Here is a 27,662-nt window from a genome sequence, read left to right as displayed (position 1 = left end):
ACATGAAGGGGGATCCTGTGACTTTTGAGCATCTGAAAAACTTTTAATATGAAAACATGAAACATCTGTGCAGTGTGTCGTGTTTCACTGACAGCAGCATGAGTGAAAGAAAAGACTGCAGAGTAGCAGCAATTCATTACTAAAAAACTAAAGAATGGGAAGTGTGACATGATTTTGTGGAAGGAAATGTACATCCATTATTTTACATGTACACATGTAATTTCACCCTCTTGCCAGATGCAAGACACTCAACCCTAAGTTACTCCCAATGGTTAGACCAGCACCTTGCATGGTAATTAACTGCCAGAAGTGTGTGAGTGGGTGAATGAGCAGCAAACTGTAAAGTGGTTAGGATAAAAGTGCAAATGCAGTCCATTTACCATTTCACCACCCATTTAATATTCCATCAATGTATCACTTTAATGTGAGCATGTTTTCATCTTATACGGATCTTTGTCATGCCCCCATCCTTACAAAAGTCTGTGATCCCTTCAGCAATAGGATTCATGTAAAAGGACATGTGAGGGCAACGTTAAGTGCACTGAATTTACTAACTCTACTGTTGCCCTGAGCAGACTGTACACCATCATGTGCTACATGTAACACATGGTTTCATGTCTTTTCTCCACCTCCCCATGTTTACTGGGAAGGCATAATGCACTAGAGGCTCATACTGTTCCAGCAGAGCCATCCTTCCCTGTGTAAGAGCCCCAGTCCACCAGGAATCTTTCTACAGCTGCTTTCAACACAGAACACAACAGTCATTTTGTGTGTTGGTGCACATATGTCTCAGACACGGGCACTGAGTACAGAACAGCAAATCGCCCTGTGCCTCTGTTAATGAATGTCAGGTACTATTCCTCAGTGAAAATAACTCACTTTTGGTGAAACATAAGGTTGATGTAGTCTGAGAAAAAGAAAAGTAACACCTGACTTTTTTATATTTGAACAGAAGGCAGAAATCTTACTGATCAATCCGCTGGATGGGAAGATGAAGTAAGTCCTCAAGCTTATGGTTGTTGAACTCTGCTCGAGCTTCCTGGAGTTTCTTGAAACGTCTGAAGGCCTTGTTTTTCTTCAGCTGGATCTAGAACAACAGACAAGACTGTTAAGTTACGCTCAGAGCCAAACATGCATATATAACAGCAGAAAAGTGAGTTTTTATCTGGGCTAGCCAGTTTTTTGGGATTATATTGGGATCAAAATCTTTGATAAGCACATGCAATATTAAACCCTACCCTCCCTATCCAAGAAGTCTCCAGATAATAGATTTCCACTGTTTCCACCATGAAAGTACAAAATGAAAACACTCTTTACACCTATGTGTAGTCTGGACTGCACTTCATGTTCTATGCGTCTTGTGCTCTGCCTCTGACTACACCATGAACTATCCATCTGTATGTGTTTCTGCTAATAGCATCTGCATGCAGCTTGTAGAAGTGATGGACATGACACAAGCAGTGACGATCCCTGAATCTCATGTCATGTCCTAGATGCATATTCCCCCTGACAAACCCCAAAACCATCTTGTTGTCACTCATTATTCTGGGCTGCAGCGGCTGAGGTATGAGGAGGCAGAGGGGGAGAGGGGGGCTGTAAAAGCCATTAAGTATGCATTTGCACATCATGTCAGTATGAGTATGTGTCAACATTTGGATGACAAAAAGCCTTATCTTGTCATTCTCGTCAATCATTAAAATAAACATGGCTGCTATATTTAAATAGACATAAGAACAGCTCTATCCTCTTTCATAGGTTTAAAAACATCACTGTATGCCACTTGACTTCAGATGCCGTCTGTGGTGTGTGCTGCTAACATACAGCTGTTCAGCTGGTCATTATGCCTGTGGCGGCAAGGGTTAGCAGACAGGTGGTGAGTCAGTAGAATGACGGGGGCAATGTGAGAGGAATCACTTATTAAGTTAAGGAGGTGTAGTAGAGGAAGTGAAGTGAGTGGAAGTCAAACACCTTAAAGAGTTGACAGTTTGGATTTAGTGTTGAAGCCCTCTCTCTCCTCATGTTTCCTGTCTGTCTACACCAAGTATGTCCAAACTATTCCAAAGAAGGCTGTGTGCCTGCAGGTTTTTATTCCAACCAATCACCTGTCTGAAGGCTGAGATCAGCTGATTAAATGAGTCGAGCCTGTTTGGTTGGAATGAAAACCTGCAGTAAGGCTGTTCAATTATTCGAAGTTTGATCGTGATTATGATTTAGGGGCCATACGATCTCAAAACTAATAAAATCGAAGGGGGGAACGATTTTGAATAATAATGAGAACAAAGGTTTTATTTTGAAAAGCTTAGACCGGAAGCCACCAGAAGTCGCCGCAGCTCCGTTAGTTTGACAGAAGCTGAAACACACGCCGAAATCTTAACTGTAAATAAAAGTGCACATTTTCCAGCCTGCATCAGACAATGCTGAGTTTACTGACTAATTATTAAAAACCAGGATGTGTTGTGTCGTCACGTCCCAATCCCCCGTAATCTGCAGCGAGCGAGCAAGAGCGCGCGCTAGAGAGTGTCTGCATGCGTGTGTGTTTGTGTGACTATAAATGCAGCGTGTGTGAGAGCAAAACGTCCTGATAGCTCTGTGTTGCTGCTTATTAGACCAATCACACCCCCCACCGGACCTGGTTGATGTGTCCTCTATCAGCGGTTGCCATGGTGTATTTTTACCGGCTGCAGGTTCAGGTTAGAGGACGTAATGTTGACTCGCCAACTTTCAACACGTGTGTTTTTCCCCCTCTTGACTCGCCTGTGGGATGTGACATTGGGGCGTGGCTACATCCTCGATTCCAACTTTGATTTCGAAGGTTGAGATCGTGAGGTCATTTTGATCGATATTCGATTTACAATCGAGATCGTGACACCCCTAGTGCATAGCATGGCTGTCTTACAAACATGAGGGTGTTATTCATTTTGGTAGTTATTCAATGCTTCAGTTTCAGGGGGGCGCTGAAGTAACATTAAAACATGATACTTCTGTAATTCTGTCGTCTTGGTACACAAGTTGCCCATGAGAACCTGCACGAAATATTGAAGCATGGCACATCCATACTACTTATCAGCTGCAATATCTCTTACATGTAATATTCCATGTTACCAAATTAAGCAAAGTTTTACAGACTGGGATGATGAAGTCTGTAGCATTTTTTGCTATGCTTTGTGATTTATTTCAGCTCCCAGCATTCACACACATTTTCCACAGGAAATGCATGTTCTAGTCAGAACTGGACTACACAACATTCATGCAGAAGTATTTAATAATCAATTTATCTTGAAAACATAATGAGACAGATGTCATTTATAGGTTGCTCTCATTAAGTGAGCTGACTGGGTTTTTTACTGTTTAGGAGACTGATCACCTGAGTAAACTAGCACACACGCCACTGTTCACTCAGTTATAATGGATGTCAAACTGGAGGAAAATCAATGCAAACTAACAGTGCTCAGTCGATAATCAATGCCAGTAGTCAATGTTCTGCAGACATGTCCTTACTCTTAATAAGACAATGTTATCTTGGGGGGGGAGGCCGGGGGTTGTTGTCCTCTCTTTCACTTTACCTGTTGCCTGTATCTCTGTTATCACTAGAAATGTACTGGTATACTTTTTATACATACACTGCAGCAGAACATTCTGACAGTATCAATACTACCAAACATTTCCATTACCAAGAACCAGACTCCTGTCTAGCTACTCTGGTCATGACTTTCTATATTAACATTAGCCTTCAAAGTGAAGCACAGACAGTTTTCGGGTGCTTAGGCTTAACATTCTGTGAGAGACAGACTGACAAACTCCCTGCATCACACACGTTCTTCCTCCCTGGTCAGCTTCAGCTCTGCTTGTGCGTGTTAGTAATTTTGAAAAGGTGTGGAGATCGGCACTAAGCACTAGTGGTATGAATTTAACTGTTAACACACAGCAGATAACACTTAACACAAAGATCTTGTGCTCCAAAAATCAATTGATCAATTTCATCAAGACAAATCAGCTTGAACTACTGCACCACAGCTGAATTTCCAGAAAAATCTGAAATGTTTCTAACCATTGCTTTTATGCCAACAGTAGGAGTTGGGTGGTATAAGATGTGTCTTGATTTATTCACTAAGTTTCCATTGCTCCCTGTCATGCTTAGCTTGTAGCAATACCATTAACTGTATATAAAGATGGACGTGATGACACCTCCCCAAAAGTGAAGCCAAAACATCTCGATCGCCTCCTAGTGGCTGGCTTCAGTAGCGGTCATAAATCCTATATACGTCAAGAATAAATTGGACGTGTACTTTCAAAGTGCATTTTTCTGATAAGTTTGTTTTAAATTAGTTATCTGATTATATAAAAGTGGGTGACAATGATTAACAGCTGTGGCAGGATGGCTGAGGGACTCTACCCAACTCTACTGTGCAGACTCTGGCTCCAAATGACATCACACAAACAAGATGGCAGCTCCCGGAAAGGAGATATTTTGGCTTCAATTCACATAGCGCTAGGAAGTGAAGACAAATCATCCATATTTATTTTCAGTCATTGATCAAAATACACTAACCTTTCCTCCTCAAATGAAGGAGAATAAAAACAACTCTCCCTAACCCTCTTTTTATATTCTTTTCTCTGAGGATTATGTGGAAGTTCAGTTACAATCATCCACAGAAAACTTTACACTTTAGAATGTTCACACATCTGCTACCAGATTAAGATTCATGCTCACTGCATAGATAAAAGCCACGTCTATCATGGATAAAATCAGAAGATGTTTGTCAGTTATTTATAAATGAATGTATTGCCATGGCAGCAGTGGCGGCACTGACAGTGGTGGAATTGAGCAGTGGAATATCAGAAACAAAGAATCCAATAACCACATACGCATTTGTTATTGTGTATTCAGTCCAATAACTCAGACGTACATTGGTCAATTTCCCCACAGGAGTAATGTAATGTAATGAATAGCTTGTAAAATTCTCATGAGTGCAGTAGGACACAGACATGAGGTAAACCTGTGAAGGACTGGGTGTGTAGTCCTACCCCGAGCACTTTTCTGGCATTGTAGATGTTGTCCACATATGTGTTGTAGTGGTGCAGATGTGGACAGAACTGGTCCAAGCCTCGACCAAAGTAACCATTCTCCAAATGAACCAGCAGAGATCTGGAAAAAAAAAAATTTAATTAATTGTTATGTAATCAAATACACCCTACATACAGTACCAGTCAAAAGTTTGGACACACTTTCTCATTGATGTGAATGGGAAAGTGTGTCCAATTCAATCCATATTCAAATAAGATCAATATGATGAATCTTTAATCTTTCAATTTCAACCGACGTTTTTTATTGTTTATTTATGTTTATTTTTTGTCTCATATAATTGCTTTATTGTTTTTTCAATACATGTAAGAAAAAAAATATATATACATTTCCATCAAAATTTCCTAAATTTTGCCAAATGTTGTTTTTTCCAAAACCCATAGATATTACAAACACATTAAACAAGGAAAAGCAGGAAACTATGACAGTTTCATCACAAATCATGACATTTTCAAAACTGCAAGCGCCAAGGATTGAATTGTATCTTACATATTTAACCTCAAAAATACAGCAGCTGTTAATTCACTGGCTATTGGCGATGACAACAGTGGTGGTCATATTTACTCAGCTGTAGTTAATTGTTTGAGTCAGCCAAAAAATAATAAAGGAAACAGTATCTAATTTCATTCTGTGTATGCAAATACTCAGTGAAATGACAATAAAATGAATCTTTAAATCTTTAAATTACAGGTTGTTGTTTGTTTCTCTACCAGTGTGCCATTTACGCTTTACCAAAAGTGTTGTTTTTTATAATTACCTGTAGTCAACCCTACAGTCTTTTTCCACATAAACAGTCTTGATCACCCAATGTCAATTTTAGGTATCTAGCAGGTTAATGTTGTTAATAAGTGATAGTTAATGACAACTGGTGAATAGAATTGTCGGAATCTTCTGTTAAACTTGTGTGTATTCTGGGAAGTCATTGTTAGTTAAAGCAGCTATAGTACAGAGCTGTAGACAATATTAGTTGTCAAACAGATATTAAATCATTATCTGACATTTTGACATTAAGCAACTACACAGTTGGTGGAACTTATAAACATAATACTTTTAAATGCCATTAATTAATTTAAATATTATTATTATTATTATTTATTAAGTCAACTATTAATATATAATTACTTTCTAACATTTCAGTCTAAACAGTTAAAACTTGTATAGAATAATTAATAATAAAAAAAATAGGCCTGTAGTTTAAAGTATTAAAAATAGTCACAATTGAATGTTTTCGACATAATTAGATATTTTCCACAAATGGTGCAGCCCTAAATCAAATACACTATAGATTTGTATATCGCACCACCCTAGCTAACATAATTCATCAGGTCACTGTCACTCATTTTTTAGGGCATGCAAACAAGCAGGCACACATCATTACTGAGTCACAACAACACCCTTACCTCCAACACAGGACATGGCGGAAGTAACTATTTCAATATGTGCTGCATATATTTTGTGCATCATAGACCTTTGACACATTCATTTCAAAGTGCTCCCCTAGTGCGCATTTAGCCTCCAGTCAAACCACATTGGACTTTGAGTTAGTGCACATTACTGCCTGAGAATGCACTGCTGCTCTGCATCAGTGGAAAGAACGAGCTCAAATAAGGCGAGATCACATCTGAAGCATCATTTTCAGCAAAGGCACACATGTTTAGACAAAGTGCGGAGGTTGAGCAAAGTTCAAAGGATTGCTTCCCCGTTAATGGGAGGTTTAGCAGTCGAGGCTCCGTGGTATCATTTGAAGGCCTCTCCCAGTGGGTGACGTATTTACTGGGGCCCAGACGGTGGCTCTACCTTCAGGGCACCAAGGGCCACTTTGTAGTGAGAATACGCCCGCTGAACTCAGGAACTAAACAAGTGCATCAAGGCAGAGGCAAAGCAGTCGTTCAGCCTGTCAGGCACATTACAGTAACACGGACGCAATTGGTTGGGGGTGTTGACACTTGTGAAGGAGCTTGTTATCCAAACTTAGAGGAAGTACCACACACGCACACATACACATAAACACACACAATCCTACTCTCTAATGATGTTGCCAGAGACTTCTGTTCGTACATGCTGTAAGAAGGAGCACTTTGCCGTTGAAGTTGATTTAAATAGATTTTAATGAAGTTGCACACCAAGGTAGCCTCTGTTCATAATAAGGAGATGCAGGAGCAGCCGAGAGAGTTCTAACGAGGGCAAAGGGCGGGAAAAGCTGTGTTTCCGTTTTTTTCCCACTCTTACTGCCAGAGGCTATTATGATAAATATGAAATTATGGATTTCATTTTTTATACTTTTTTCACAGCAATTAAATTGTCTGGCCATCAGCAGCAGGATGGAGATAACATTAGCATTCCATGTGTGTCACATTAATCCACATTAATTCCAAGCAGTTGCGACATCTGGGGTGGATACAACCTCGACCAAACAATTCAGGCTGAAGCGCCTTCATTTGGGGAGGGCTTGAACAGAGATAGTAATTGTTAGGCCATGGTGTGAGCATCTGCTAAACATAAACAAATAATTAATGATAAAAAAAATAAATAAACTCATGAATCAATGACAAGAAACAAAGCAATAAAGCAGCATTTTGTTGATCACATGTTGACACAGTGATTCATGTCACTACATGTCTGATATACCTCTACACCTCTTCTCATTATAACCCCCCTTCCCCCCCCCTCACTTTCAAATCCACTGAGTATTATATTATCCTTATGTCAAGCACACATTACATGACTTACAGTCATCAGATGGCTGTACTGTTCACACAGGACAGGACTGGGACCAGCACGGTTTCAGACATGTGCCACTATGTATATAAGACTTCCTGAAGGTAGGCTCCACCACACCACCACACATTAGTCTAAGGGACACTGCTATTATTCATATGTTTAGTGTACCGAATGAAATGATCACCTGGCTTAGATTCAGAGCTGTGTGTTTGTCTACTTTTATGGAATATTATACCTTCATCTGTCTTTCAGTAAATAGGAATGTATGTATGGAATATTCTGCCATCTTATGTCAAGAGAAACATACAGTATCTTGTGTCAAGTGAGCTGAACTTTAATGTGCATGATTTTATTACGTTTGCCTGCTAAACCAAACTTAGAAATCACTTAAATGATTTGACTGACTAGCAGCGTGGCTAACTATTAGTGACAACAGATACACCACTAGCTAGCTACACCAGATACACCATTTGGCTGGCAGGCAAATTTCGTTTTCTTTCTTGTGTCGAATGTGTCAAATGTTGCATATTGTCTAAATACAAGAACTCTGCCTAAATCCCACTGGCATTTAAAACAAATCTATTTTAATCAGGAGCAATCTTATCAAAGAAAATGGAAACAAGATTTAGAATCTGACCAGATATTTGATACTTATTACTTAGGATACATTTGGGTATTTTAATTCCCAGCATAGCATTTGACTCAGACACTGGTTGATAGAAGCAGCAGCAAGCTCTTTACAGGCCCACTCATCATATGGAACCTGTTTAATACATTAAGATATTTATACAGTATAATACTTGTTGTTTCATGTGTGACAGATGGATGAGAAAGTCACCCATATATCCATCTATGAGACCTAATTATCACCACTGTTGTTATCAATTATTCTTGGCACTGTCACACAGATATTCAATATCCCAAATATCAGAGTCAAAGAAAGTGAAAACACTATGGGAAAATATAGAATCAATCACTTAGCAGTGGTAAATCAGTCTAGCACTAACACACTGTCTCTCCACGGACCGTTTTTTAAATGGAGTGCATGCCATTATGTTTCAACCATTGATTCAATAAGGGGCTCATAATGAAGATGTATGGGAACTGCAGAACCATTTATCCAATACATCAGGCTGTGTAATTCATACTTCAATCTTCATTGTAGCACCCTCAACAAGAAAGCCTGTCACTCTGCAGAGGATGAGGGCCTGAGGGAACTCACACTCATTATTTAGTCTGGAAATGGAATTCCAAATCAAAGGTATCCCACACACTCACTGCACTGTTTGTCAAGCTGTGCCAATCAACTCTCATATCAAAATGTGTAATAGCTACGTATGTTGGTCCACAGTGCAAAACGTATTAGTTTCACAATACAATTCATTTATGAGAGGCCTGTTTTTGTTGTCTGCCTATTCTTTTCTATTGGTTTGTGTCCATGTCACGTGTCTGTCAAACCTCTGTCCCCGGAAAAAAAAAAAGCTGATATTCCTTTTATTCTCAGTGAAAAAGTTGATATTTTAAGATAGTTTCAACATTCAAATGTGTTTTGACAACATTTCTAGCAAAAAATGTGCATTTTATTTTCATAATCTGCTGTGTAGTTGTGTGTTATCTGAGTTATCAGATTTGTGTTATTTGTGTTACTTTATGTAACTGTTTGATAATGTTCTTTTAATTAAAAAAAGTGTCCCAGGGATGAATTGAATTTTAAATTGAATTTAAAATCTAGAATTTGAAGTTTTGCATGTGACTTATTAGAGCACCTGTAGTTTTCTCACTGTCCACATCTTAAAGTTTTCTTGTAATGATTTTTAACATTTCTCAACACAAAAAAACAAAGTGTTCTTGATAACTCACGGGCGGCACATTCCACTACTGTTTTGGGTTGTCTGCTGTCGTTGGGCTTCATTCCATTTCAAAATGGCGCCACTTTACATTTCATTCCTGCACTTGTGACTTTCATATATTTAATCAAACTGGACTTTACAGTGTTCATGCATTCAACCTCCAACATAATTTGATTATTTTTGCACATATCACATTTACTTTCTGCTCGTATATTTCATACACTTCATTTTTTTGTCTATAGCAGTCTATAGGGATGCACCGAAAATGGCCCAAAAGCGCATTTTCGGTTTTCGGCCGAAATACTTTTATCACCGAAACAACACGGCCGAAACAGCTAACTAAAGAGATCAGCTCCTCTGATGCATCTGTAGCAGATGTTATACCTTTAATTGCAGCACTAAGGCGTCTTCTAAGCAAAGAGGTTGAGATGGACCACGGAGTGAAAACAATGAAAAGTACACTCTTTGAGTCTGTCAGCACACGTTTCACTGAGATCTATTCGGATCCTCTGCACTTCATTGCAACTGTATCCGCGTTATAAAGATCATTACCTGGATGCGCGCACGAGAAATGATCAAGGCCGTGATGGATGCGGAGAACCCGCTTGGAGACGGAGAAGCGCACAGCGCAGGAGAAGGAGAGCAGAGCGCAGAAAAAAGGACTCGTCTCTCTGCACCAGATGAGATCTTTTGATACACTGTTATGTTGTAGGCCTACAGCAGACATCCCAACTCTCCCGGAAGTTCCGGGAGTCTCCCGCATATTGATTGCGGCTCCCTGACGCCCGCAAATGAGACGTATTGTCCCGGAATCTGGAGTAAACGAGCAAGAGCGCGTCTGTAGCCTGACTATAAATGCAGCGCGTGTGAGAGCAAAGCGTCCTTATAGCTCTGTGTTGCTGCTTATTAGACTGATACCGATCGCCCCCCCCCCCCCCCCCCCCCCCCCCCCCCCCCCCAGAACGAACCTCCCTGAAATGATTTATATTGTGCATTGTTGTAATGTCAGCGCTAAATAAATATTTTCATACTTTTGTAATTGATTTATTCTTTGAATTGCAATGCCTTGATTTTAGTGAGGTTAGTACATAGTCATAGCAATGGTACTAATAATTGGCATAATCATTTTTTTCGGTGTTTCGGTGTTTCGGCCTTGGTTTCCTCATTTTTGGTTTTCGGTTTCGGCCAAGAATTTTCATTTCAGTGAATCCCTAGCAGTCTATATTTCTTTTGTACAGTCTTTTGTACAATCCCATTTCAAAACTATTACCATTCCATTCTGTAATTACATTTGAAAATTTCAATTCAATCTTAATATTATTTTGTTAAATTTAATAATCATTATTAGGACCTGAGCACAAAAAGTGCCCGAGCCCTTTATACAGCATATCCAAAGTTCATAGAACTGTTGCTACTTACATGTAACTCTTGTTTTATCTATAACCTTGTAATAAGGTAAGGTCAACTTTATTGATCACATGACATGGCCTATTTTTCACTGCATGTTCATGTTGAAAAGTGTTCAGTGACAGTCCAATGACACAGTAAGAGTGTAAATGCAGTGTTGTCCAGCAAAAATACAAAAATACATACTTGACGCTGTGATAACTTTCCAGAGGTGTTAAATCCTGTCTGTGGATTACAAACCACCCTGCAGTGTTTTGGCAAGCCTTTAAACTCATGACTCTGTAGCTCCAACAAGACTTCCTGGATCGTATTTCATTGTCCCACCAGTACCTGAAAACATCATTCTTTGCATTGATTTAACAGAGGGCTGTTTTCAGTCTGAATCCCTGCTAACAGTGACTTCAGTCCCCCCCAAATGTCCACTTTCAGTGAGAGTCCAGACAGTGCCTCAGAGCCAGAGTGGTTTGAAATACTAGCTCAGTGATGCGGCAGAGACAACGGAGAGTGACGCAACAGTGGATGTGAGGAAGGATGTAAATTTGCTCCAAACACTGTTTTTCCGTAACTGGCTAGAAAACAATCCAGAGAAGACTAAATATAAAGCTTGGACCTGAACTTTTTAAAAAAAGTATCAGTTTTGGTACCAAACTATTTTTTTCACTTGTATTGAATCATAATGGCTGAATCCATCAACCCTCTTTTTACCTAACCGAGTCTTGTAGATTATTACTATTTCATGTGCACTTTGAGATTGTAGTTTTGCAGCATGTCATCAGCCACATCAATCTGACATCCAGACATGTAGTGAGATCAGCTTCTCTCAGCTCTGACCTCCAATTGGTCGCCATGCCCCCTGAGATCCTACACAGCAGTTCAGGTAGGCAATGAGAATTCATGAATTTTCCATGGAAACAATAATGCTGTTCACAAGCGATATCACCTGGAATAATTATACCAGATATACAATAATGTATCCATGAGGGAAACAGAACATCTACACTGCAGCACATAATCACGAGTCCTGTTAATGGTGAAGATAAGGACTACACTTTAATAAACTAAGAGTGTATCTTGACGGCATTCTTATGTAAGAGACAAACTACTAATCCTCATTCCATTATATAGTCTCTCCCCAATCTCTTCAAAGTGAAGATATTATTTTAATTATTCAGAGGATACTTACTGGTTTACTGAATGAATGGCTTTAATTGAACTGAAGATGCTTTCTCTAATGTCCTGCTTCAGGGTTCCTTTGGCCTTCAAGATATCCACAAAGTACTGTGAGAAACAAAAAACAGACATTACATTATTACTTATTTCTTAGCATATATCATTTAGATAAATGTGTGCTGTCTCTGATTGTTTATTCCTTTGATGAATGCAAAGTGGAAGTGCTTTTACTATTGACATCTCAATTACTCTCCCACACTGAGGGCAACAGAAATACCAACACCAGTAACACATCAGGGACAGAGGTTGATGGTTTCTGCCCTACAGCCCAGAATGACTGGAGCTGTGTATGGCTCACATGAGGTACAATCACAGAGGGATATTGTTGTTACAGTAACAGAAAACACATTTATAAGTTAAATGAATAGAGAAGGGGGCACCGTTTACTGTGTGGCAAACCATTCACTTACATAAGATAAATGGTCCGGTGCTTTTTATTTTAAAAAGTAAACTGCATTAATTAATGAATTAATATGTAAGCATCTTACAGTGTCCTGCTTGTATGATAATAACAAAATGAGGGGGAAGTGTGTGTTCTGCTGTGTTATTAACGTTATGTGTCCAATGGAGAGCAGCCTCTCTTTTGTCAGCTCTGGGAAACTCATCACTGTCCAAAAAGCTGAGCATGTGCAGTTGTTGATGTGAGACAGAATGAGCACTGAGTTGTTTTCTTCAGCTCATAGTTGGTTTAAGTTGTTTAATGTTGCAGTGTGTGGTGTTCAGCTGCTCTGCTCAGCTAAAGCGTCTCTGAGTGACTGAGTAGAAAGTGTTGTGACTGGAGTCGTAGTGAGTTTTAAAAGTTCTTTCTGTTGTCATTTTTATGCATATGAGTGTGAGCCGGAGTCAGAGGACAGTTGGTTGAGTGGGTGATTAGATGCGGCGCACCGATTGGGGGACTGGGCCAGGCTGGCATCAGATTGGCTGGCTCACCAGGACCAAAATCTACAAAAGACTCAAGATTGCGGCGGTGTGGCGGCAGAGGCTCAATCCCCATCTCCTCCTTCTTCCAACCAACCACAGTAGTTTGTACTCCTGATGTTTTGGTAGGGGTGGACTGCCAGTTCTGTTACTCCGTTTTCTCCTGTTTTTGTTAGTTAGGGAGGTTAGAGTCTGTGATTTGGTTTCTTTTGTTTTGGGTTAGGTTATAGTGGTTCATTCTTAAGTTTGTTTTGTTTGTTATTTTTGGCAACAGCAAGTGGAATGTATGTGTGTGTGTGTGTGTGTGTGTATTATGTGTTTTACTTAATTTAGTATTTAATTAGTTTTAGTACTAATTACTCATTTATTTTATTCTTTAACAAGCACCTTCTTCCTTTCATTATTTTTTTAATTTATGATATCAATGTCATTGTACATAGACTATAAATAAATACTATTCTTATTCTTATTTATTATCTAAGAATAATTCCCCCCACCCCACCCCAGCTGCAGTAGTGGGAGTATAGTGAATACTACTTGTGTGTTAATATACGCTGTACAGTAAGAGTGTACTTCACATGTTTTACTGCAGCAGTCATAGAGAGAGTAGTGTTTTGTCTCTGAGAATGTTTGGCACAGAGACTGTGTATTGAATATTTTTTAGGGCTGTCAAAGTTAACGCATTAATAAAGCATTAAGGCTCCAAAGCCCTGACAGATGTTCTATCCACAAGACCAAAGTTATTTACATCACAGAGTATGTCCAGTCTCAAATACCAGTCCAATTAACTTTGTGAGGCTAAAGTTAGCAGAGCAGCTAACTCCAGCAGTAACAAACGAGAGCAGCTGACCAACACACACTGCTGCATTAAACTAAACCAACTCTAGGGTGAAGAAAATAACTTGGTGCTCATCCCTGCAGCTACTCAACGATGACTTTCACAGAGCTAACAGTACAGCAGTGGGGCTGCTCTCTGATGCTGGATATATAATGTTTATATATAACATTAATAACTCATTTTGTTATTCTCATACAGGATGTTGACAGTAAGATGCTTTCAAATGAATTCATTCCTTATTTAATTAACATTTAGGGATTCATTTAGTTTGGATTTAGTAGCCAAAGGCAAGCAGAGCAATATGTCTTAAAATCAGGAATGGCAACAGTCATAGAATTACAGGGAGTGTCACTGTTAACCCTGCCTAGTCTGCACTTATTCTCCATCACGCCAGAGGAGGGGAATGCATGCCTATAAGCTTTCAATAGTGATGAGAAACACACAACAATAAACAGAAACCATGTGTAACTGCAGTCAGTGGTAAGAAAATGAGATAGGATGTAGCCACTGATGCTGCTTAGTGTTACTGCAGTGTAGTAAGACAGTTATTATGTTCTGTTTTCTTATGGAGTATGTATGAAGGAAGGATAGTGCCATATATCCAACGAAGAGCAGACTATGATGCAACGTGTAAAACTGTAAGGTTTAGCACCCAATGACCGGCCCTAACCGATTGAGGAAAAGATGATTACAATATAAAGAGCTGTCATTAAGACCAGAATGCATGCATGCACCATAATACATTCATTTGTTTGGTGAAGTTATTAAAAATGGGCTGTGCCCATACTAGTTTGTATTTCCACCTCAGTTTTTTTATATGAGCATTGATTTATTTACAGCTGCTGCACGTCTTCCGTTCAAAACGGACCAATTTGCCTGACAATGCTAAAATACAAGACCACTCTAAAATAAAACTTAGCCCAGGCTATATTATATAGACTATTTCAATAAGCACAATGCAGGATAATAGAAAAACCCCGCCTACGGCACGTGTATTACTACTACTGCTACTAACAACAATAATAATACAAATAATGATAATAATAATAATAATAATAATAATAATAATAATCAATTAACATCAACATAAAATGGGATCATTTGTTCACAATAAATCATCATATTTCCGCCTCTTATGGTGACCTACATATGATAGTCTGGCAGACCGTTTGTGGCGCTTCTAATTTCCAGAGGGTGACCATAGTGTTGGCAGTCCTCGTTTTACTACATTCATTTAAAATGTGGTGATTATTGTCGCTATAAATCGAGCCCTGAAAATGATCCCTGACAGCAGGAGGACGCTTAATAAAAGAATACATTTATATTTATGTAAAGCTGCTCATATCTGTACATAAAGAGCGTAAGCGCAGCACTGTTGATCTGTCCAGTAAAAACATGAAGCTTCACTTTACATTCAGACAATGGTATGTGACAGCTAGATTTCATCTGTGAGACCAAAGAAAATGTCTGCTACACATTTGAGCTAGGGGTGAATCACCAAAAAGCTGCACAGGTCAGTTTATTTGATCATGTTCTCCCTCAGATAACCACTCAGTGTCAGATGATGAGAGGCTAACAGCTGAGATGACCGGCTTGTCCGAAAACGTTGCAGCAGATTTAAAAACTGGCGTCATTTTGATAAACTGACCACATATTGGGAATCTACATAGTTACTTTCTCGCCTGAAACCTTTTGGTTGAGCTCGTCTCCGCTCTGATCTCTGATTGGTTACGTTAAAGGTCATGCGGAAGTAGGCATGATTTAATTTAAACTGGGCTGCAGATCAGAAGTTACAAGTGAAAACTCTGAGGTGCGCTTTCACAAGTTGTGAATTACTCGCAATTGGTTTTTTTGCAGGTTTGCAGATCAAAAGTTACAATTACAAACTCTAAGATGTGTTTTCACAAATTTTGAATTGTCAAAAGCTCCTCAGAATTGATCACACATGACTCCATGAACATGAATAAACCAATTTGGAACAAACAGGGTTAAACCAGCGTTCCTGATTGCTACAGTACGTACAGTGGTGACTAGCTCCAGCTGTTGGAGGTAACGTTGTTCGGTCTGTACCAACTCTCTGGCTGTTCGGCTGCGTTTTCTCTCCCAGCGGTCCCTCTGCTCCTGGATACTGCTACAGCCGAGGGGCTCGGACGGACAGGGGGAGAAACTCATTGTCAGAGTATCGATGGGCTACTGTAACTGCAGAGACACAATCAAACAAGCCAGGTTACAAACAAGTTACATTAAGCAACATATATATTTATAGTCTTTGTTATTATAATTATTGTTGTTGTTATTATTATAATGAGCATTTCTATTTCATGCTACCTCATGCTTCTTCTCCACTACATTTCAAAGTTAAACATTGTCTTTTCTCCATTACATTTGATGCACAGCTATAGGTACTAGTTACTTTTCTGGTAACTATTTTCTACGTAAAAAAACATATGATCAGGTTTTAATAAGATGCATTGTTATAGATTAAAGTAGCAGACTTATAAATTGTTAAAATTAGCTCCACCTTGAACAATGCTGCTTAAATATTGACAACAATGAATCAGTATTAATAGTCAAATAATAGGAATGTAAATATAATATTGAATGGGGCCAGTTTGTAAAAAGAGTTCTTTTACTTCAGTATCGTAGTAGAGTATTTGTTCATTGTGGTACAAAGATATCTGAACTTTTTCCACTAACCTTACTGATTATACGCCTAACAACACAATTCATTATTTAACTTGGAACTTCCTGTTACTCTCGAACTGATTGATAGGTCTGACAGCATTTGAAGGTAACATGGATGTAATGTATATTTAAACCGTTTGAAATGTATCAGTCAGGGACAGGGTTAAAAAGAGTGAGAAACATTTAAGGCGTGGTTTCACATTCTGTAGTTTTACAATGATCAGGCTTATTTCTACATTTCAATTCACATAAAGAAGGTCAGGATGCTAGCAGTTTATATTGTGGCCATCATATGTATTATGACAGGACTGTCCTAGGTAGAACATACTAAAACAGTAAACTACAGTCACGTCACTGACATGTATCAGTGTAACCCGGTTATCATGCTCATGATAAAACTACAGTAGCTCTACTAACGTTAAAACAATACTAAACATAGACCTACTTTTGTGCAAAACAGTGTATGTAACAATGTCGCAGCAATAAGTGTCAACGTCATATTTGTGTTGCTTGACTTCCTCCACTAAATAACACTCTTCCATGTTTTCAGTAACAGATGTTCTTTGTTACAGTAAGGTTACTGTAGTCATACAGTCACTGTTTAACACGGTGTGTTAGAATAATAACAGGCTTACCTTCAGCTAACGTCTCCACTTTTAATCAAGGCGCTCTTTTCGTGTTGAGCTTCCTTCTTCCGGGCTGCGATGTTTACTCGCAGGCTGATTGGCTGCTCCACATTCAACCACTAACAGGAAATCCCTCCCTGGACTGCTACAGCTACACTCTGACCTCCGTTTGTCATGCCCGCCTCCACTCATATCTGGTATATACGGTGGCCGATTGGGGCCAACCGCTTCATTTGGGGGAGAACAGAACAAAATCACATTTCAAAATAAAATCTAAACATCCTATTTTCTTAAACAAGGACCGTGGAATGTGGAACCACATGGAGTCTGGCTGTGACAGACAAGATTTTAACCAGTTCACTCTAAAGGTGCCGACCATAGATTCAAATTGTGGAGCTTTAACGCCACCTGTGTCATACTCCTTAACAAGCTGAGACCTTTTAATGTAATGAGTTTTGTTCCTCACCAACTTTTGACAGAGACGCTTTCATTCACAGCAGCATGGGCATGACACTGAACCTCAGTCGTCTCATGCTCTCCCTTTATACCTACCTCCCGTTGAGTCGAGACAACCTAGAGCGCCCCCTGTAGGTTTGGGGCACTTCCGTTGTAGTGAGTGGTTATGCAGCGTTTCTCTTAATGCAGGTGTTTTCCTGATTTGCATCGTTTCTGGCTTTGCATCATTTCCTTATTTGCAGCGCGTTTGACGTTTATGCATTTGGTTTTGTTTTCATCGCGATTTTGTAGTTGGATTTGTTTTGACTTTTGTTTGTGTTTTAGAGTTTGCATTGTTTTCTGTATTTGCAGCTGTTCGCCCCCAAATGAAGCGGTTGGCGGTATAACCCTCTCAGTCACAGACACTCAACTATGTTCCATTTCATTGGGCAAAATACTTTGCTGCTTCAAATGCTGTATGAGTTTAGAAATGCTGAGTCCAGACCGTCCAGCCCAACCCCACCATGGAACACCACCCACCACCTATATTAAAAGTTGTTGTTTTTTGCACCATACACTCAGTGAGAAGTGCACTTAATTAGGAACGCCTGTTTAATCTAATGCAATCCAATACAACATAACTTATATTTTTACATGGTGAAAACCATGAAACTTGACACAATAACTTGAAATGATTTGCATGTGTGTCACGAGAAAATACACTGAACAAAAATATAAACGCAACACTTTTGTTTTTGCTCCCATTTTTTAATGAGCTGAACTCAAAGATCTTAAACATTGTCTATATACACTAAAGACCTGTTTCTCTCAAATATTGTTCACAAATCTGTCTAAACCTGTGTTAGTGAGCACTTCTCCTCTGCTGAGATAATCCATCCCACCTCACAGGTGTGGTATATCAAGATGTTGATTAGACAGCATGAATATTGCAGAGGTGTGCCTTAGGCTGGCCACAATAAAAGGCCACTCTGAAATGTGCAGTTTTGCTTTATTGAGGGGGTCTGGGGGGGGGGGGGAGTCAGAAAACCAGTCAGTATCTGGTGTGACCACCATTTGCATAACCCTAACCACCATTTGCCTAACCCTGCTAACCCATCTCCTTCGCATAGAGTTGATCAGGTTGTTGATTGTGGCCTGTGGAATGTTGGTCCACTCCTTTTCAATGGCTGTGTGAAGTTGCTGGATATTGTTAACTGTCAACACCTTATTTGGCATACAGCATTTGGGGACTGAGATATCCAATTCTTTTTTGAATGAGTGAGATCAGCTGAAAAATCATGGTTGTCATCAACGAAAATATTTTTGCAAAGGGCCGAGGTTAGAAAATATTGGCCTTAACTCATTAATCATATGTCAAATCATCAAAAATGTTGGTATGTAAATTTAGTCCATGATTGGAAACATGTCTACAAAAGCATTTTGAGCCACATCCATAGGGTGCACCAAAAATGCCATACATGTGTAGGCCTATCTAAAAACCAGAATTTCAAAAGAAGACAGAATTTCACAAATATTGGTGTGCATGCTCTGGGTTATTGGTTAATTCTCTGGGTGAGTATTAACCAAAACCTGAAGTTCCATGTTGATTGGTTCAAGCAAAAAAATCACCTATTTGTTCATATCTCAAGATGCCCTTAGCTATCCTGATTAAACTCAGCTGAGATGTCCTGCACTGTCTCCTGAACATACACCAACATAGGTTGATATCTGATGACGTGGAGACAAAGGGCGGAACTTTTGAGTACCCAATTGTTTAAATGCTGCATGTTTTGTGATGATTAAACAAGTGTGTGATTGGTCGTATTCCTTCTATAAACAGAATTCAAATTAGAAGTAAGTTTACTCACCTTTGTGAAAGCTGGAACCTGCTCTTCCTGGCTTTAATATTTGCCAATTGAGCTGCTTCCTTCTGTTGAGTGCAAACAAGTTTGAACCTGTAAAAATGCCACTTGTCACAAAGGTGATAATTATGTTTATTACTGAGATTATAGTGGGTGGTTGTGTCACTGGAGTACATTATATTCAAAAGTGTTCCTTAAATTTTGCCCACTCCTTCACCCATTAACATATAGGCCTATGAGGGGGGGGGGGGAATATTGGGAAAATAAATGTGTACTTTTATGCCATGGGTATATGGATTAACCCGTTTTGGGGCCCTGCAGCAAAAATGAGCTGCTGGACCCCAGTATACCCCCTTCTTCTTGATGATACATTTACAAGAGGTGATCAAAATGGTTGTGGTGGAAATCACTTTTCCATCACACTGTTCGCACATTTGATTACACATATTGATATAGTAATATGCAACAATAAAACAGAAATTAAGTTTCAGATTAGATTTTGACACTCTGTGTTCTTCTCTAATTTATTCTCAAATCTTCAATACATTTTACTCTAGATGTGTAAAGTTACTTCTTTTTTTTAATTAAACATACAACAGAACTGGCAACAAGTGATGAGAACTGGTGCACTGGTTGATATGAGAGTGGCTCCTTGAGAAGAAAATGCTGCTCAGCAGTTTGCAGCTCGTTATGAGATAAAAGTGATGCCCTCAGTAATCAGGCCGTGAAGCAAGAGGCTATAGCATAAAATCCATGAGGACTGAGGACTTCCAAGTGAAAAATAAGATGCATTTTTCTGGAGCGTATCCCAGGCTGCAGTTCATGTTGTCTGCGGCTCCACAGAGCAGCAAGAACACTGACATCTAGTGCTGATAGAGGCCAAGTCCTGCTGCAAAGACAGGACACAAGTCAGGAGGAGGACTACTGGAATCACAACAAATCTCTACATGCACATGTAACACTGAACAGCCTGAGGTATCTCACTTCATTCAGTATTTGAAATCACATACACTCATATAATCAAATCAGGTGATACAGGTTGACACTTTATTCCACAATGACCTTCTGAGGTCTGGAAATAATAATGCATGGTGTGGAATAAAGACATATTGGGCTAAGCATATTACTATTTCTTTCAAAGTATATTAATATTTCTTTAAAAATAACATCAAACAACCTGTATGGTTACAGTTAGGATTACTACACACTTTGTTTGCCAGTTAAACTGTGTTGCAGTCAGTTTCCATGTTTCTCTCCCACACAGATTTGGTTTCCCTTTTTAATGAAAAATAATATTTTGCATTATACTGTCACAGTCACAGCTCGTCATTTGACATTTCTGATTGGTTGACAAGCTTCAAGAGGGCGGGTCATACACAATATGAGCCTGTCTGAGAACAGATGCTAGGAGAGAGAGCAGGAGTATGAACACATTAAAGGGGCATGCAGCAGATCACAATCTGAATCAAAATCTGATTTATTGCCAAGTAAGTTTGCACATACAAGGGATTTGTCTTGGTATTGTGGCACATAACTATAAAAAAAAACTGAAGACAAGACAAAAAACAAGCATCTATACAAAATGAGAAAATACAACTACCACTAAAGACAGGTGGTATAAAAATATGAATACAATTATACAGAATAACTAGAAATATTGTATGTGGACACACTGGAAGAACTACACATTTCCCGTTGCATCAAAAAAGCGCAGAACATTATAAAGGACTCTTCTCACCCCGGACCCTCTCTGTTTGAACTGTTCCATCAGGCAGACGATTCAGATTCAAACACAGCTTTTATCCTACAGCGATTACTACACTCAACACTGCTGATTAATACTGTTTACAACTGACTGTGCAATGACAGGATGTAACCTTTTGTGTGTATGTGGGTATACTTGGGCTGTTTTTATTTATAGTATTTATTGATTATCTTTTCTCAGTAACTATTTTATATTTTTAGTAAATTTCATTTTTATTTTATTTTTTTATTTATGAATGATGCAGTTTGGATGAGCAGAAAGCTGCAAGAACAAAATGAAATGTGATCAGGTTCTAGTGGAAGAGGTTAACTAATATATTGAGTTATAACAAAAACTAATATTACCAGAAAAACCCACATATGGAGAGTATTAGTGACGAAGTCAATGCTGTTAGTAAAACCACAAATATTCCACTCCAACAATATTAACACATGTGGAAAAACTCTGTCCTGTGTGTATTCTGTCATTGTGCCTCCGTCTCCTCCTCTCTACAGTAACAGCTGGTTAATATCTGTCCTTCAAAGGTTTTATTTATAGACGCAGTTAGCTTCAGAAATAATACCTTCAGGTTTGGTAAATCACAATGTGTGTGCTAAATAACATATTTGCATTTTCTCCTCCCTGTATTTTGCACAATGGGGTTAAAACGTCTCATATTACATATTCATTATGACAAACGTACTAAATGGACAGTGTGTATTATCTTGCACAGTTGAAATACGCAAACCTCAGTGTGCTGTGTTAGTAGATCAGCTTGCACATTTTTTGCGGGTGATGTCAAGTTTGCACACGTTTCAGACCCTTAGTGTATGTTGTGGCCTGTTAGAAGTTGGCACAGCCATGAGGCTTAGTGGTAAATAAAACTTGGAATTTCACCCAAAGAATGATTTACCTTTTATATATCACCATTAAGACACACGGGTTCGTTCACTCAAAAGGCAAGAGACGTGGTTCCAAGTTGTTACAAAAAGGGTGCACTTTATTACAAAGAAATATTCTTTTAAAAATGACCATTCATGTCAAAAAAAGGGGAAGGGAGCCTAATCAGGGGCTGAGGCCTACTGGTGGGAAAGGAGCTAGTGAGGGCGGGGGGACCCAACAAAAAGAAAATATAAACAAAGGTCACCCAAGCACACGTGGCAGTCACACACACTTTGTGATATCACCCAAGATCCCAGGGGAAGCACAGCACACAGGTCACCAGCACCACCACCAGCCTGCAGCAACTGAGAAGGATAAACACAAAAAAGGGGAGTTACACCAACAGAAATGGGTTAACCAAAATGTACCACAAAATATACAAACTAAGGGAGTGGGCAAATTACAACATAAAGCTGAACCCAACTGCCCACACAAAACAATTTACTATGACATAAACCAAAACAATAGCAATATAAAGAAAAGAAAAAAACACAAATAAATATTTAAATTACACAAAGAAAAATATCAAATTAATCAAAGTCAGCCATTGAAATTAAATGTGCAATCAAAGTGGCTGAACCAAATAGATTAACAAAAAAATGTTGTTTTGGGATGCATCGACTAACATTGTTTTTTGTCATTTAATTTAAAGGATTTGTTAAAAAACAAAACATGATACTATGCTTATTATAATCATCACAGAATGTTTAAGATATGGCTAACGTGAAATATGTCTTTGACCCTTCACTGAAAATTTTCATCTTAATGCGTACAGATGCACACTTTAGCTATGAAAAAAAAAATAATTTGAATGGAATATCATCATGTTACAATAATTTCACATATAAGAATTCAAAATGTTCTGTCATTCATCACCCAGAGAAAGACTGAGAGGAGGTCTCTGGGTTATTAAAATGGAATGTAATCAAATGTAACATTTCTATTTTCACATTACTTAATCATGTGCTTTTTTCAGTTCTGAAAAACATTTCCTTTCCACAAGCTATTTTCTACTTGTGAATTTTCTGCAAGGGGACTTCCACTGAGGCAGAAATGATGGCCTCCCAGCAGCTCGCTGCACACCAGGAGCAGGATGTCCATGTTCTGCAGGTAATGTGTGGAGATTCTAAAGAGAGTAAGGCAAAAGTCTGCAAATTGCTGAACAGATAAAATGCATCTTTAATGAGAGGATTATTAAAATGCATGATATTTGTAGGCCAGCTCTTTATTGTTTTCAATTTTATTGTGTTTCCAGTACATTTGGTATTATAATAATTGGCCCCAAAACAGATCGGTGCAAATTAAGCCTCTTTTGCCTCGAGGCAATGGAGGCATGAACAGTGCAGGAGACCACAGACAAAGAGTCCATTTTTTAACCTGAGGATAGGAAGAATAAAGTAAAAGCGTCAATAATCTACAGAAGTGGAGGAACTCTCCGAAGGTTCTGGAGCCCTTCGGTGTATTATTCATACCAGCTATTGCCAGAGGACTCATAATTGACCTCTGCACTTTGCAAAAAAACTTCATGAGATGAAAGAATGTGATGTTTTGTAATTCAACTTTTGAGTCCCCCTCTCCCCAATCCAATAGTATTGGATTGCAAATCATGAATTATTCAACACATAGGAGGCAAGGCTACCTTAGCTGGAAGATGTTATATGAAACAAGGTTGCAAGACCAAGAGATATCAAATGAGTTGGCTCTAAATGAAAAAAACTAAACTAAACAAAAAAACAAAAAAAACAACAATCCCACAACAAATAAAAGTCACTTCAAAATAAATAGGAGCACTGTCGGGCAGAAATCTCTTAAGTGAATACAAGGGAAATATTTCTGTCAAATAGTATTTTTTCTGCGGGAAGCCAGCACTTGATGTGAAAAAATCTCTTAAGTGTTTATTGATGTGGAATTCTATTATCTACCTTTGCTGAAGGGGGGCAAAGGCTTCATTTATGTTTTAATGCTTCAGCGCCAGCTCTTCACTTAACTTCTGAGTTATAATTAACAATGTTTTTGTCAAATGGTAATCATGGCGTCAAGTGTTGACGCTTGAGTCAGGCTTCTGGGTTGCGCAGAAGGACATAATTGTAATGTGCTTGTAATGTGTTTTTCCTGCAATTGTTTGAGAACTCTTGTCATGAGAAGGCAAAGCTCTTTCAATGAAGATAATCATTTATCAGAATATAAGTCTAAGTCTTATCTTAAACAAACCTCAGAGTTTTCCAGCTGTACAGATTTAATGGTAAATCATTAGCATGGAAATTAAATTCCAACATTTTAAATAAACACAATATCACAAAAAAATCTAAAGAGAACAAATTAATTTTTTATTTATTGTTCAAAAGCAATTAGTTGTAATTGCCCATTGTCTACCTTTAGTAACCTTGGTTAAAACACTCAATCAGCCTTTAGAATCAGGCACTACACACCCCACTGCTGCTTTGTGTTTCCTAGAATGTTGAGCTCATTAAAGCAAAATGACCATTTGGCCTTGGGAGACAAAAAAATAATCATATGGAAACAAACAGCTGCACAAAATTGAGTGACAATCGAGTGGTGGAGGACCATCAAAACAGCCATGTGTTTGCAAAACCATTGGTTTTCATGGCTAATGATAAACTGTCATGCATGCAATTACTGAAAGCACTGGATGGCAGGCTTTTTTATGTGTGTCAATGAGGTCTGCTCCTAATTGATGGTCAGGGACACTAACTCACTCAAAAGCTGTCGCTCAAGCGTCAAACTACAAAATGGGCTTGTATTGAATTATCACACAAAGTCTGTGGTCTGGAGAAAGGCTCCAGGATATTATGGCACACTGTTGGAGGCCCTCTTTGTTCTCTGCTCCTTTAAATTAGCACCAAATAACCACATGAAGATGCTTGAAGAGTTGAGCCTCGACCTTTGCCAAGACAGATATGGTGGGGTGAGGAAGTCATCCAAATCAACAGCAGAAAAACAAATGCAAGGATCAATCCACTCACAACATCCACAGATACTAATAGACCTAATGTTTAGGGTCAAACCAAAAAAAACAACAGCCACCTGGTTTAAGGAATCTCTATGTGATGCAAGGAATCTATTTGCGCTTTTCCACTACACAGTTCCAGCACGACTCGCCTCGCCTCGCCTCGGATCGCCTCGGTACGGTTCCAGAACAGACCTTTTCCATTACAAAAAAGTACCTACTCAACGTGGGCGGGGTCGTCATAGCACGGCTCCGCGAAACTGCCGTGACTGCCGCGACACAAAACACATAAACAATGGAGGACATTGGGGCGATGGTGTACTTGCTGCTGTATGAGGCTTTTTGTCACACATTAAGCAAGAAAATTGAGCCGTATAGCTGTAACTATGGTTGTAACGCTGCTGCCGGTATTTAAAAATGCCGGGTTTGATTCTTGTGTGGGACGGCTCATGACTCTTCCAGCGACAACTACCAATCAGTGGCCGGCAGTGTGTCGACGTCACATTTAGTATCGGCTCGGCTCGCTTGGAACCTCACCAGAGCAGGTACTAAAAAAGTACCAGGTACCAGGTACTATCCCTAGTGGAAAAGCAAAAAGAACCGAGGCGAGTCGAGGCGAGTCGAGGCGAGTCGTGCTGGAACTGTGTAGTGGAAAAGCGCCATATCTGTCTGTTTGTCTTTATGTTGGTCCTTCTCATATCTCTTAAACCGTTCATCATATTGACTCCACACTTGGTGGGTGTATTGCTGGGGAAAAAAGGGAGTGTCTAATTTGGTGCAATGTGGACACTCAATATGTTTAATATTAATCAACTTTACACCCAGTGATCAATGAGTCGCTCCGCTCTGTGCAGCGGCAGGGCGGAGCCTTAGAGCTCTGCCAACTGACTCCTGCTTGTAAGGTACAGACCAGAGTCTGAGTAAAGTGCTCTAAAGAGAAAAGAGTACACACTGAAAACAGAGCTTTTAAATTAAAGAATGAATAGTCTGGCCCCATGTATAGACAGACAGCATAATGTTAGCAGCACATTAGCAGATCAGTAGTGAGGCATTCAGGTACTATACATGGTTGAGTGTAGCTCACTCAAGTTTTAGAAGTGTACATACTAATGAGTATATTGATGTATATACTCATTCACACCATCATCATACATCAACTGTATTACTTTTTCTATGTATTAAAGTAGTGGTTGGAGGCCAAACAATCATCCCATTCCAAACAGGCACATTTTGAATGGGTACTGCACTAATACAACAAAAAGGTAGGTAAGTTTGCCCCCGACAGAAAATCTGGTGTCCATCTTATGAAACCTGCTGTAGTTGTAATAGTGGTGAACCCTGACCCAGCCTGTATGTTCCGTTACAATATAGGGATAGAATGCTCTGTCGGTACGCAGTATTTACAGAAATACTGGCAGTTTAATTTATTTCCCATTCCTTTTAAAATTCCCAATTGGTATTTCTGTGTTCCCGATAGTCTTATACCTGCATTTTAGTAACAGTAAGAACCAAACAGTAGTTTATTAGGCCCTGCATCATGCGATGAAATTACACTGTGAATCACTGGCTGTATTATCAAGTGTTACCAAAACAAACAACATTCAAATGACTAAAATGTATTATATTTTGGCCAAAAGACTAGGCTTCTCTGGGCTGCATGTGTGCACAGAAGTAGCTGGATATGTTCTTGTGGCCATTTCTTTTGCACTTGATGAAGTTCTTTTACTGTCTTCATTTTGACCCCATGCCTGAATGACAGACACAGATACTCAAGACTCAGGTCTTCAGCCTCTTCCTATAATTCAATGAAATATCTCTATAATCCATTTGAAATCAAAACTTTGAATCAAGTCATGTCAATTTCATTTATATAGTCCCAAATTACGTTGTGAGCAAACACTAGGCAATAAAGGCAAGGAAAACCTCCCCCTAAATGGGAAGAAAGCTTGAGCAGAATCAGGCTCTAGGTGGGCGGCTATCTGCCTCGACTGGTTGGGGTTGAGATCAGTTGCTTGAGATTTATTTATTATTTATTTTTTACAAAATTCTTTTAGTATTAACCTTCACAGAAATATTTTAATTGGCCTATATAATCAAGTTGTATTCTACATATAAGTCTTTTGTTTTCAACAAAGTCATTTTAAAGGCAAATAGAAATATTTTAAATAATAAATAAATTCCAATGAAACTATCATCCAAATCAAAAAACAGGTAGCAAGCCAATATAGTCGAACTTTTGACCAGTGTAAATGTGTTCAAATTGACCACTGCAAATAAATACAGTCATGTGTGGACTACATTTATTTGCATTGGTTTGATACCTTATACTGGGTTGGTTACATTTTCACCAACC

General features: G+C 38.9%; 1 protein-coding gene across 1 annotated transcript in view; it reads right to left on the bottom strand.

Annotated features, from left to right (window-relative positions):
* The window catches only part of arhgef39 (Rho guanine nucleotide exchange factor (GEF) 39), a 65,444-nt gene extending 49,225 nt beyond the window's left edge, over positions 1-16,219 (bottom strand). Inside the window, exons 1-4 of the mRNA XM_062444184.1 lie at positions 16,070-16,219; positions 12,245-12,339; positions 5,026-5,146; positions 969-1,087 (exon numbers count right to left, since the gene is read on the bottom strand). Coding sequence (XP_062300168.1) covers positions 969-1,087; positions 5,026-5,146; positions 12,245-12,339; positions 16,070-16,219 — 485 coding nt within the window. The remainder of the gene's footprint in view (positions 1-968; positions 1,088-5,025; positions 5,147-12,244; positions 12,340-16,069) is intronic.
* Between the last annotated feature and the right edge of the window lie 11,443 nt (positions 16,220-27,662).

This window comes from Scomber scombrus, chromosome 22 (genome assembly GCF_963691925.1).
Source record: "Scomber scombrus chromosome 22, fScoSco1.1, whole genome shotgun sequence".
Taxonomy (NCBI): domain Eukaryota; kingdom Metazoa; phylum Chordata; class Actinopteri; order Scombriformes; family Scombridae; genus Scomber; species Scomber scombrus.
This window is presented reverse-complemented; position numbering and strand designations above follow the sequence as displayed.